Genomic DNA, 13,354 nt, shown 5'->3' with positions numbered 1-13,354 from the left:
TGAATTGGATAATCAGATCCTGTTAACACGCAAAGCCTACTCATCTGTGGGCACCGTTTTTATGGTGGAACATAAATTATAGCATGTTCCAGCTCCTGCACCTTCACCCCCCCCCCCCCAATGGCCCCAGCTACCACTCACAATCCCCCCCAATCCCCCCACCTGTGACAGCACACGGGGGATCTTCTCGCCACACTTGCTATCACTATTTAAAAAAAGCATGGCTGTGTGGGGCTCCACAAACTTCCATGAATGAATAAACTACAAGTTCCGTTGGCGGCTGCAGCCGATGGCTTTTAGTTCTCAATGAACTGCGAGGGTGCTGGTGAGCTCTCTTGTAGTTCATTGATTCTTCCTTCCATTTAGTAACAGCTGACTGAGTGTATGAAGGATCCTGGCATTGTACCCGCAATCTGCTGAACATTGGTGAAGTGCTTACAGGCTCCAGTGTTAAAAATAATAAATACACTTTTTTACCTGCAAAAAGATGTGCATTTAATATGTTTTTTTAACCCAACCATTAAGATCAATACCCATGGCAGGTATTGCCTCTAAACTACCAGACAGCAAACAACAAATATATTTCAGAATTCATTCCTCAGCTATGACCAATACCTGCTGCCTCATATAATGTATCAATTACTTATCTCTTTACTTGTTCTCTGGAATCTAGATCATTTGTGGTTTCTGTAATGTCACCATTTATTTTCTAATGTTTTCCTGTTTGGAATCTACAATTTGTATATATGAATTCCTTCTCTTTCTTGCAGTATTCTGCAGTTTTGGGCTTCTTCCCCCTGGGTGGACCAACTTGATAAAGGAGGTGGAGCCTCAGAAACATGTCGCGGCCTGCCCATTTGTCACGCATCGGTGCCTGTCATACTTGTGTCTGGGGGCGGTAGTAGAGGGGACAGACGCTGCCGGCATCAATCCATGAGCGGATCCCCGTCTGTGCCTCACAGCTGATCACATACCACATCCACGAGCAGACCCCTGTCTGAGTCTCACAGTGGATGTCCATTCATCCTCATGGGGGAGAGCTGTATTTGTATGCCATCTTGATCTATTGAGCTGTTCACAGGTTGCTCTGATGTAAGTGTGCTACATTAAAGTATTGATGTTCTTATCACACATTCATCTGGCGCCCTACTCTTTTCTTTTGCATGTACATGAGGGATTCCCCATATCCTTGACGAGATGCTGCGGGAATTGTTTGTTTCACTCCATAGTGATCCAGCTGCCCCACTCTGATGCAGATCTATTTATGGACTGTAATATATTTTGCACTGTTTATATTTATTTAGATAATTTTTGTTTTCATTTACAACTATTTGTTTCCATTGTAGTCTATGAGCACTGGATTTGGCTGGCTTGTTATTGTTTCAAGTAGCTATTTTAATTATTATCTGTGCGGTTTTGGGTACTCCCATCAATCTTTCCATGCTCAAGTTCCTCCTGTTATAATTTAAAAAAAAATTTAAATAGCCATCAGAGAGAGAGAAAATCTCTCATAATGACCACAAGTAGACCTGGCAACTCAAGCACAGCCACTTTACCAACAGAGTATCTCAGATGTATAAGAAACATTGTTTAACTGCCCAGTATCTACCAACAACTGGAATATCAGTTTTGTTTTGTGGGGGCAGGCCATTTGGTTTCTTCATACACCCAGAAATTCTTCACACAAATTATTTTGTGATTGATTTATGCTAACAGAGAAGAACTCTTGCCAAAAGTTTAAAATGTTTAAATGGTCAAAGTGATATTAACCTCCGGTCTGATTATGTCCATATTTCTGTGCTGAAAGCAGTACATTTTTTTGCATGGTAATATGTCATTTTTGTATTGTAGGCCTGTAATTTGAACAAGAGTCTAGTAAACATCCCGGGTATAATAAAATTTGAAACACGAAATCATAAATTATAATATAATAAATAATCATAAAAATATATATAATAATAAATTTAATTCAATAATATAATCAAACCAAAAACACTGAAATTTGAAATATAGCACCAAGTTTGCACATCACTGAGCTCAGTCGCAAAATCATTTTCAGTGTCTGATGACGAATTTCCCCACAAATCATTATCACTCAATTCTTTTTGCATGGCAATATGTAGTTTTTTTTTATTGTAGGCCTGTAATTTTTAGGAATAACTCACTGAAATCTGTCCGAACAAGAGACTATTAAACATTCCGGGTATGTTAAAATTTGAAACACGAAATCATAAATTATAATTTAATAAATAATTATTAATAATATAATAAATTTAATTCAATAATATAATCAAACCAAAAACACTGAAATTTGAAATCGAGTGCTAGTTCGCACATCACTGAGCAAAGTCGCAAAATCGATTTCAGTGTCTGATGATGAATTCCCACACAAATCATTATCACTCAATTCTGCAAGTGGTTCTGATTTACTATTGCTGTTCTCTAGCTGGTCTAAAACCGCTTTTGGCCTAAAGGGACGCTTTTTGGACGCCATGGACGTTTCTCAGTTTCAAGGCAGAAAGAACAGTACAAATGCAGGCAGGGCACAGGACAAAGCAGTAGGGACAAAATGTATGTGAAATGGTTTGAAACAGCAATGTTTTACTGTGTGATTTTAGTGTATTTTGTGAATGTCACTTTTTAAAATTTTTAAAATTTCCTGCCGGTTCCGGCCCCGTATGCCCCGACACTCGCAGGGACTGGAACCCGGATGCCTGCATCTGCTGGAGGAGATGGCCGGGGATGCTGCAGGGGACACATCGCGGGAGCGCAGGACAAGGTAAGTGAAACTGGGAATCCATGAGCAACGCTCACTGATAATTAACCCCGAGCTACACTTGGGAATACCACCAGGGAAGTTAAAGGCAGATTTTTTTAAAAATAACAAACATGTCATAATGAAAAGTAATCATCGCTCAAGGCTGGTCTCCACCTGTATCACCTTCACTGCACACTAGCAGGTGCTGTCCCTGTTCATAGCAGGTATCATAGTAGAGAAGAAAAATCCGGTTGGCTACACATCCAATAAAATCACCTTTATTTGGACATATTCAAAATAGACACTCCAAAATGTACAAGAGAAGGAACATAGCACTCCAGCTAATGCGTTTTACGCTGACATCAGCGCCTAATCATAGCTGATACAATGAGCTAATTTCTTCTCTACAAACATGCCATACTTACCTTCTCTGTGTAATGGTTTTGCACAGAGCAGCCCTGATCCTCCTTTTCTTGGGTCCCCTGCCGGTGCTCCTGGCCCCTCCCTCCTGCCGAGTGCCCTCACAGTAAGTAGCTTGTTATGGGGGCACATGAGCAAGATCGCTCCTGAGCTGCTGCTCTCTGTGTTCATTTATACATGGAGTGCAGGTCGGCCTAGCCACCGCTCTCTCCTCATTGGCTCACTAGCTGTGATTGGCAGGAGCCAAGAGCCAATAAGGAGGAAGAGTCCACAGAGAGCAGCTGCTCTCATGCACATCAATGGATCGAGATGGGACACAAGTAAGCATTAGGGGGGCTGCTGAACACAGAAGGTTTTTTACCTTCATGCATAGAACACATGAAGGTAAAAAACCTTGAGCCCTTACAACCACTATAAGTCCAACAAGGTACATGACACCTTGTAAACTTTCTTTTTGATTTACAACTTTTACTGTTCTTGAGCGCCAGGAGCACAGCCATTGTTATTCTTCCAGTGCTGGACCTTCTGCTCTCAGCTTCTGCAGCTGCATAGTCATATGCAGCCAATCACAGAGCGCTTTGAAGGATGTAAACCCATTCATAAAATACAAAGCCTTCTGTAAATGGGTAGCAGAATGGAGGCAGAAATGCTATGTGTGAGAAAGCCTGCGTCTCTTCTGTCAGAGCGCTGGGAGTGTAGAAATAGCTGTACTCTCTGCATGCAGTAAAACTGTCAGATGTAAATTATAAGATAAGTTCACCTTTTGGGAAAAAACAATAAATGCACATATACAAATCCATGCAGAGGGTTAAAAGGACATATTTATTTCTGTCGATGCTACCTGTAGCTCACCCCTAGGCTGAAGCCCAAATTATGGGCATTTCTAAAGAGGAGGTACGGTCATCCACCAACCCCCTTTTCATTCTGCAGCCCTGTGTCTGTCAAGACCAAACTCTGCAGCTCTGCTTGTACTGCAGCCCTGTGCCTCCTCTCCTGTAATCCTCTGACAGCTTCCCTTTAGTGAGCAAATGTCCGTGTACTAAAGAGAGACTTGACAACATTTTTTGTTGTATAGGAACTTTGAATCAAGGTAGATTTAATTTTTGGTAACTATAATTTTAAAGCCAAGTAAACACAGACCTCTGCAATGTCATCCAAGACTCCGTTCACATATAGGTTTGAATCGCTGGTGAAATCAGTACGTTTCTGCCCGTGATTTCAAAATGCGCTGCTGAAATGTAAAATCGCTCATCTGCATGTTCAGGTGCCATGCATTTCAATAGCACCTGAAAATGGGTATCAATTCTGCTGCGATTGGCACGCAGAACTTCTTTTGGGTGACATGAATCACGCGATTTTGTTTAAGCAGCTGAATCGCCCAGTGTTTTCAGGTCCCTTTGAATGGCGCCTGAACACACTAATGAGCGATTTCACATTTTAACAGTGTGTTTTGAAATCGCAAGCAGAAACGTGGCGATTCAGCCAGCAATTAAAAATGCATGTATTTTTAAGCTGAAATCCATTAAACCAATTCCAGAACCCTCTGAAACTAGTCTACATTAAAACTTCCTCCATAGCTTGTTACCCTACCTGCATTCTGTGCACCATTTTTAAAATGTTCATTGAAGGGTCAATAGAAGTAAAAGAGGCATTACACAATCAAATCTAGAATAACTGACTATGCATGTGGCCTCTGCTTACAAAGCTTCCTGTCACTCCACTGATTTGCTGATACTATTAGTAACTGCTTGGAAACTATGCATCTTGATGCAAATATATCCCTAACCATACCCAGGGCACATCTTTGGTACATATGATACAGTCATGCAATATCATAGGCAAGATTTTCTTTTTTTCCCAAGGACAAACCCAAATTTGCTTGTTGAAATGTCTTCAAATGCTGGTTGTGTCCCCAATACAAGGAGATTCCCCTCATTTCCTGTTTGATCACTGGGACAGAAAGTGATGGGAAATCTTTCCAGTAGAGAAACAAACAGCACTACAAACCAAAGATTCTAAAAACTTTCCCACATACCTATCTCAGACAAACAAAACATTTTAGCTGGACTTCCACATTAAAGTGGTAGTAAACTTTTTTATATACTTTTACCTACATGTAAGCTTATAATAAATAATGAATAGCTCCTAAACTATTCTCCTAACACCGTTTAGGAGATATTCGCTCTTTTTGAGAGCCAGCGCGTGAGCTCTGAAGGAACAGCATACCCATGCCATTCATTCAGAGCATTGTTCCATGGCACATGCGCGGGAGTGATGTCATTGCAGCTTGGCCAGTCAGATGGCTGGAGCTTGCGAACCCGGAAGGAAGACCAGGTGAAGATGGAAGCCTCTGCAGCAGTGACAGCGTGCCAATGAAGGGCTTCGTTTTTAGATAAGTCCTTCATAATTGCATACTAGCACATCATCACATTACTTTGCAGGGGATTTTTTTTTCTTTTTAAGCTTCAGTTTTTAAAGGCTAAGTTCACTTTAGTAACTTAGGAGGATGCCAACAAGTGGAACTTACCCTTTTGGGTGGAGTTCCATTTGAAACCCCCATTACATATTTTCTGAAAGCAGAGAATAAAATGGTGGTAGTTGAAATATTTTCTGTCACACAATAAAGCAACACTAAGCTTGTGAAGTTAAAGAATACGTCAACCCAACATTTAATATTCCTGATATGTGCCTACTGTGCCATGTACTTGTATGAAAAAATATCCTGTTCTCTTTGTATTGCTTCTTTTGTGTGAAATACCTGGTGTTCCTGCCAATCCCTCTGTTTTCCTAATAAATTTTGACCACACTAGGTATGAAAGCACAGCGTGGTCAGTTTGCTGGCTGTGATGGGAACTCAGCTTACTCTCCTTCAATGATCAGACTTCTGCTGACAAGTCCCTCCTGCACAGCCTTTCACTGGCAAGACAAGTTTACTGCTGTTTCTCTTCCCCCACCTCTCTATGGAGAGAGTATTTATAATGTTTTTTAAATATATACAGAAATGTTTTGCCTTTCACAGGGCGTTTTTGCAGGCACTTTTAGGAGTGTCAGGCATTTTTTTTTACTGCTTGTAAATAGCTGTGTTATCCTATGTGTCCTATGCACAAATAAACTTTTAGGAGCTTTTAGTGGCAGGAGCATATACAGGCAGGAATAAAAACGTAGGAGGAGCAGCATTATGGCAGAAAAAACGCTTGACACCTAAATGCGTGTTAACACTAGGCACATTTAGTGCTTGAGCATTAATTCATTTCAATGGCCAAAATAAATTATTCTGGCCACTTAAATAAATTAACGCCCAAACGCTTGTAAAAGTGTTAGATATTTGTACAAGCATCAGGCGTTTTTTCAGCAAAAATACTGCTGCCAGGAAGAAGGCTTCTAAGAAAGTTTTTTTTTTTTTTTAATTTTAACAACCTGTGTGCATGAGCCCTTAAACTGAATGGGTTGTTTTACAAGGCGAGGGTTTACATATACTTTAACACATAATTCTGGCTGAAGCTGCACCCCCCCACACTGCTGCTGTTGTAGCCTTACATTGGTGACAGTGAAAGGGTTAAATGGGAATGATTGACTTGTAAGCTAACATAGCTTAGGCACTTTTTTAGGTCCTGAAGCAGTGAGGATGCTGCAGTGATGCTCCAATCCAACTCTTATAAAACTTTCAAGCATTAGGCAGTGTCAGTTTTTAGTGTTCAATGGGTGCCACAGCTGTCACATACACCAGGTGTCCTGGTAAATTCCCTTTAACTGGCTGTAGTGATGTTGTTAGTCTAATCAGTATAGGGTAAGACTGTCACCAGGAATCTCTGAGACAATTGTCAGGCTCAAAAACAATGAGTAAACCTAAATGAGGGAGTCATATGAACGTATATTACAACCTGCAATTACCACTGATCTTTGCATAAGCCCAATTGTGACTGGTTCTCTTTAAGATGGACATAAATATGTTAACCCTTTTACTTACATATCATGGCACTGAAATAGCTAAACAAACTCATTGCTGCAAGAAACACACTACTCCAGGTCAGCCAGCTTACCCTCTGCCACAGTAACACATTCAGGTGCCAGTTCAGCTCGCAGCTGAAGTACTAATGAAAAAGGAAGTCCGGACAGCCGCACTGCTGAAACACCCTTTATTACAAAAGTTCCACAAATATGGGTAAAAACATCAAGCAGACAGCAGGGGAATGAAAGGATCCAGCTAACGTGTTTCACACTGTACCAGTGTTTATTCATAGCCTGACTAAGCGCTAGTACAGCGTGAAACGAGTTAGCGGGTTCCTTTCATCCCCTGCTGTCTGCTGATGTTTTTACTTGGCTTATGGAACTTTTGTAATAAAGGTGGTTTCAGGACTGCAGCCATCTGGACTTTCTTTCTCATAAGCCCATAGCTGCAAGTCTTCAGGCTAGGGGTGCACCGAAATTAAAATTCTGGTGCCAAAACTGATACCGAAAATTCAGACTGCATGTGGCTGAAAACCGAACCGAAATGTCTGCGTATGTGGGGGTGGGGAGGCTCCATTTTTTTTCCCCTACTTCCATGTATATTATTTATTTTTTTAACTTATGATTGTATTGCTGTCACATAGGGGACCAATAGTCCCCTATGTGATAACATATGAGTGACAGGCCATCTCTGTAGGGGGTAGGGGGTGGCAGTGTGTGCAAGGAGGGGGCAGGAGAGGTGCAGTGTATACAGTGAGGGAGCAGTATAAACAGAGAGGCTCCCGTACTAGCTGTCACTATGGGGTTTATTTACAAAAGCTGGAGAGTCCAAAATCAGACTCCCTTCTGCATAGAAACCAATCAGCTTCTAACCTCAGCTTGTTCAATGAAATTTTGGCAATGAAACCTGGAAGCTGATTGGTTTCTATGCAAAAGTGAGTCTGATTTAGGACTCTCCAGCTTTAGTAAATAAACCCCTATATGTCAGTGCCGGTTTTTAAATGCAATTGCCGGATTTTTTTTTTTCTTCACTATAGTTCAGAGAATGAGCTGTCACTTTCCCCAGAACTAAAGGAAACTTTGTTTCTTTTAGCTCGGGAAAGAAACTAAGAAGAAACTTTGTTTCTTTTAGCTCTGGGAAAGTGACAGCTCATTCTCTGAGCTATAAGCAAGAAAAAAAAGCCAGCAATTGCATTTAAAAATGCCATTTTTAAAATGTAATTGCTGGCTTTTTTTCCTTCACTATAGCTCAGAGAAGGAGCAGTCATGCTTGGAGGGCTAAAAGAAAAAAAGGGGCAGGGTTACCCAGTGACCTTACCCAGTGCCCCTGCCCCTTAGTTTCCTTTAGCTCCAGGGAAAGTGACAGCTCATTCTCTGAGCTATAGTGAAGCAAACAAAAGCCAGCAATTACATTTAAAAACCGGCACTGACATATAGAGACAGTTAGCCAGTGTATACACTGCCTTTCTCTGCCGCCCAAAAGGAATGCAAATCAGCCACAGCCTGAGCAGAAAAGTGTGGAAGAAGTGGTCTCTCTGCAAAGGTCCAACATGACCAGAATGAAGCAGAGAGTCCCGTGCCAGTTCAGGTAAACTTGTCTAGAGTGCAAATTTATTAGACTAGCGCTTGAATACTCATGTGAGTTCTGGTTGAGCGCAATGACGTCACTTCCGGCCTGTTGGCACTTTTGATGCGTTTCGTCCAATCGAACTTCTTCAAAGTAGACACTTATGTTGGAGGAAGGAAGAGTATTTTGGAATGTGGATTTGATGAATGAAGATTAACAAAAATAGAGCCTATTGAAAAAGACACAGATTTTTTTCAGAGGAGGGCGAGAGTGCATACAAGTGATATTTGAGTGAAATGTGAGCACCAGTTACTGGATTTTGAGCACAGTTTTGGAGTATTTACATACTGCAACATATAGTTTTCATTTTTTTCAAGGGTTAATATCCTGCTGTTTAGAGTCCTACAGAATTTCAAGAGAGTGGTGAACTTGGAACGTATTTTGAACTGACTCAGAGACACAGGAGTATTCAAGTGCTGGTCTAATAAATTAGCATAATTCACCTGCCAGGGGGCAGAGGGTTTCCAGCTACTGGGACTGTTGGAGAAGAACAACTTTAGTGTGCTTATCTATTATACTCAAACTTGTCTACATTGCCTTTAGTGCAGGCAGGTGCCGAGGGTGCTAACACAGCCTGTGGATACATGTGAAGAAAGAAATCCGGAATTTGTTGCACTCTTTGGTGTCTTTACTGACTATACATGTACATCACACACACTATGAGGACAATACATGTTAATGTGTTTCACTCTGTAAACAGCACTTTTATGGATGCATAAAAAAAATAAGACTTGAACTTTTATTTATGCACCTGGAAGGTATCTGATGTACATTTTGTCTACAGTAGCGGAAGGTTAGAAGCCCTATCAGGTTTTTATTGCGATCTGTGTCCTCACTGGGGGAATCACCGTCACTAATTGTCCTGGTGTTCCCTGTCTCTGGAAGTAAAAGCTACATTTTTTAGTAGTCAACAAAACAGGAATAGAGAGAAATCTTCTAATCAGTAAACCTACTAAGAGGGGATTTGTCTCACTTTGGAGAGATCGCTTCTTACTTCCTGGTGTGTCTACAGGGCAGGAGGTGAAGGGAAATCTCTTAAATGATCTACATGATGTCATGCTGAGAATGTGGAACATCACTGTACACTGAGCCCCACTCTCGGCCAGGGCCGCTGATAAGGGGGTAGCAATATACCACTAGAACTAAAAAGGCATTTTAGTCCAACAGTGATACTTGAACAAGAATGAGCTGTTTGGTCGAGGTGCCAGAAAGAAGCTTTTCCTGCACCAATGCCATAAAAAAGCCCAGTTACAATATGCCTGACAACCCCTTGACATGGCTAACCAGGCCTTTTTGTGTCATTGATGCACTAAAGGCTTCTTTCTGGCACCTCTACCATGCAGCTCATTATTGTTCAAGTGTCATCATATTGTGCTCCTTCAAAACAACCACACTGTCTTTTTCCAGAGCAGCCTGTATTTCTTTTGAGGTTGCCTGTGGGTTTTTCTTTGAATCCCGGACAATTCTTCTGTCAGTTATGGCTGCAATCTTTCTTGGTCTACCTGACCTTGGCTTGCTATCAAGAGATCTCCGAACTTTCTACTTCCTAATAGGTGATTGACATATTCAAGGCTTTGGACATCTTTTTATGTCCTTTTCCATCTTTATAAAGATCCATTATCTTGTTACGCAGGACTTTTGACCGTTCTTTTCTGATCCCCATGACTCAGTATCTAGCCTAGTCAGCGCTTCCACGTAAGAGCTAACAAACTCATTGACTATTTATACACTGACACTAATTGCAATTTAAAAAGCCACAAATGTGGAACATTAACCTCTAATTGGCATTTTAACCCCGTGTGTCACCTTGTGTGTCTGTACCAAGGCCAAACATTCCAGGGTATGTAAACTTTTGATTTGGTTGATTTCTGTTATCATTATGATTTAAAAAGGAGCCAAACAACTATTTGATAAGAAATGACTTCATATGATCATCATCCTTCAATAAAAGAGCATTTTTTGGCATGGTCATATTTTCAATATCAATGCCAAAATTTCACAATTTCTGCCAGGGTATGCAAACTTTTGAGCACAACTGTATCTGGTCTCCCACAGAACACACAACATGGAAATGCAATTATTTTAGTAAATATAAACTGCTAAATACCTTTTCTCATCACCAGTTAGAGCAGTCTTGTGACTTCTATCAATGTTCAGCAGTGCACTGGTTAAAGCTTGTAGGAGGAGTTTTTTTTCTGCTCCAAGAGGATGCAGAACCCCTGACCTGTGTCTGGACAGTGCTGATTGGCCCTGTGCTGGTCACATGCCCTCCCCCAAGAAAAAAAAAAAATTCTTGTAGGGATGCGCCAAAATTTCGGCCACCAAAACATACTGGGCGAAAATAGCCATGCCGATAGGAAAAATTTAGCCGATACAGGAGACTGTGTGTACTGCAGCTGTGAGGGGGCGGCTGAGAAAGGCAGGAGAGGAGCAATGTGTACAGTGACTGGCTGTCACTATAGGTCAGTGCTGGTTTTTAAATGTAATTACCGGCTTTTTTTTTTTGTTCACTATAGCTCACAGAATTAGCTGTCACTTTCCCCCCAGCTAGAAGAAACAAATTTCCTTTTAGTTTATTTCCCGAGATAAAAGAAACAGTTTCCTTTAGCTCCGGGGAAAGTGACAGCTAATTCTGTGAGCTATAGTGAAGAAAAAAAAAGCTGGTAATTGCATTTAAAAACCAGCACTGACATATAATGATAGCCAGCGAGGGAGCCTCTCTGTATACACTGCTCCTCGCCTGCACCCCCCATCCCCCCTACAAAGAGGACATGTCATGCATATGCTATCACATAGGGGACTATTGGTCTCCTATGTGATAGCAATAAAATCATAAGTTAACAAAAAAAATATATACATGAAAGAAGAAAAAAAAAATTGGAGCCTCCCCACATACGCAGACATTTCAGTTTCAGTCACATGCATTCTGAATTTTCGGTATCGGTTTGGGCACCAGAATTGTAATTTCGGTGCACCACTACTCTCTAGCAATACGCACCAAACTGAGCATGTTCAGATTGTCTTCACATGATATGTCTTATCAGGAGATAAGAGGGGTCACTGGAAGAAGGGGAGGATCAGAGAAGTCAGAATCAAACAGTGTTTTTACATAATGCTGAGGATTAACCCCTTAGGTTCCACAGTGAGTATAACAAGCATGCTTTACTGCATATACAGACGGATTTTACTGTTGCGGGTTTAGTAACACTTTCATCAAAATCTGATGTCAATAGGAATAGTGCACCGCACATTTCTATGGGCAAGAAAGACAGACAAGAAGTACCTATTTGTGGAAAACGCATGATGTGTAGGAGTGCCACTAACAATTAAAGGCACCGCTGCGTATCTGCTAAATGGCGGCCTGTTTGGCAGGAAACCGCGTGATTTTGCGTTCATTCCCAACGCGCATAGATGTGAAGTCAGGTTTACTCTATGGGGACACAGCAGCTGTATGAATACAGACACAGGTCCTAATCTGAGGGGTGCGCAGGCATGGGTGAGTGGCCACAAATGCACACTATGTTCAGAGCTGTACACCCGCACACGTGAGTGGGGGCCCTGTCAGGTACGCTGTATTGGGGCCCTGTCAGGTACGCTGTATTGGGGCCCTGTCAGGTACGCTGTATTGGGGCCCTGTCAGGTACGCTGTATTGGGGCCCTGTCAGGTACGCTGTATTGGGGCCCTGTCAGGTACGCTGTATTGGGGCCCTGTCAGGTACGCTGTATTGGGGCCCTGTCAGGTACGCTGTATTGGGGCCCTGTCAGGTACGCTGTATTGGGGCCCTGTCAGGTACGCTGTATTGGGGCCCTGTCAGGTACGCTGTTTTGGGGTCCTGTCAGGTACGCTGTTTTGGGGTCCTGTCAGGTACGCTGTTTTGGGGTCCTGTCAGGTACGCTGTTTTGGGGTCCTGTCAGGTACGCTGTTTTGGGGCCCTGTCAGGTACGCTGTTTTGGGGTCCTGTCAGGTACGCTGTTTTGGGGCCCTGTCAGGTACGCTGTTTTGGGGTCCTGTCAGGTATGCTGTATTGGGGTCCTGTCAGGTATGCTGTATTGGGGCCCTGTCAGGTACGCTGTATTGGGGCCCCATGATTTCTAATAGCTCTCTGCTCCAGTACACAGCCCCTTTGCCCACTACATTTCCCTATGTAAAGCTGCCTCTACCAATACTGTACAGTGACAGATCGGTATATAATGCTGCATACTGTACCTGTCTCCCCTCCGCACGGTGTGCAGCCAGGCTGACTTCTCCATAGCTCCCCTTGCCCACCACTCTGACAATTCGATAATCCTCCAACCCCGCCCGCTGTCTCTCCTCTTCCATCCCGACCCGAATCACCTCATCCCCGCTTCACAAAACATTACACCTGGCCACAACTTCCGCCAGCTTCTCCGTATCCAGGCAACAGAGAACGGAGAGCGGAAACTACCAAAGACATGAGCTGCAGACAATAGGTAAGGCCGCTGTAGACGGACGAGCGACCCCTGCAGGATCGTTTTCATCAATGACACTACTAGAAGAACTAGCAGCGGGAACCAAGCGCGCAGGCGCAGTAGAGCCGGGTGTACTCTGCAGAGGACTTCGTGGTTGTTCAATGGCTTGC

At 42.5% G+C, this 13,354-nt stretch overlaps 1 protein-coding gene across 2 annotated transcripts in view; it reads right to left on the bottom strand.

The window, feature by feature from the left end:
• Positions 1-13,141, bottom strand: part of NEK4 (NIMA related kinase 4) — a 90,168-nt gene extending 77,027 nt beyond the window's left edge. For both annotated transcript variants that reach the window (XM_089681905.1, XM_089681906.1), the window contains exon 1: positions 12,961-13,141. In XM_089681905.1, the coding sequence (XP_089538031.1) occupies positions 12,961-13,074 (114 nt within the window). In that variant the 5' untranslated portion in view covers positions 13,075-13,141. The remainder of the gene's footprint in view (positions 1-12,960) is intronic.
• Between the last annotated feature and the right edge of the window lie 213 nt (positions 13,142-13,354).

This window comes from Staurois parvus, unplaced genomic scaffold, assembly GCF_062004578.1.
Source record: "Staurois parvus isolate SC_StPar_1 unplaced genomic scaffold, SC_StPar_1.0 ptg000282l, whole genome shotgun sequence".
NCBI classification, from domain to species: Eukaryota; Metazoa; Chordata; class Amphibia; order Anura; family Ranidae; genus Staurois; species Staurois parvus.
This window is presented reverse-complemented; position numbering and strand designations above follow the sequence as displayed.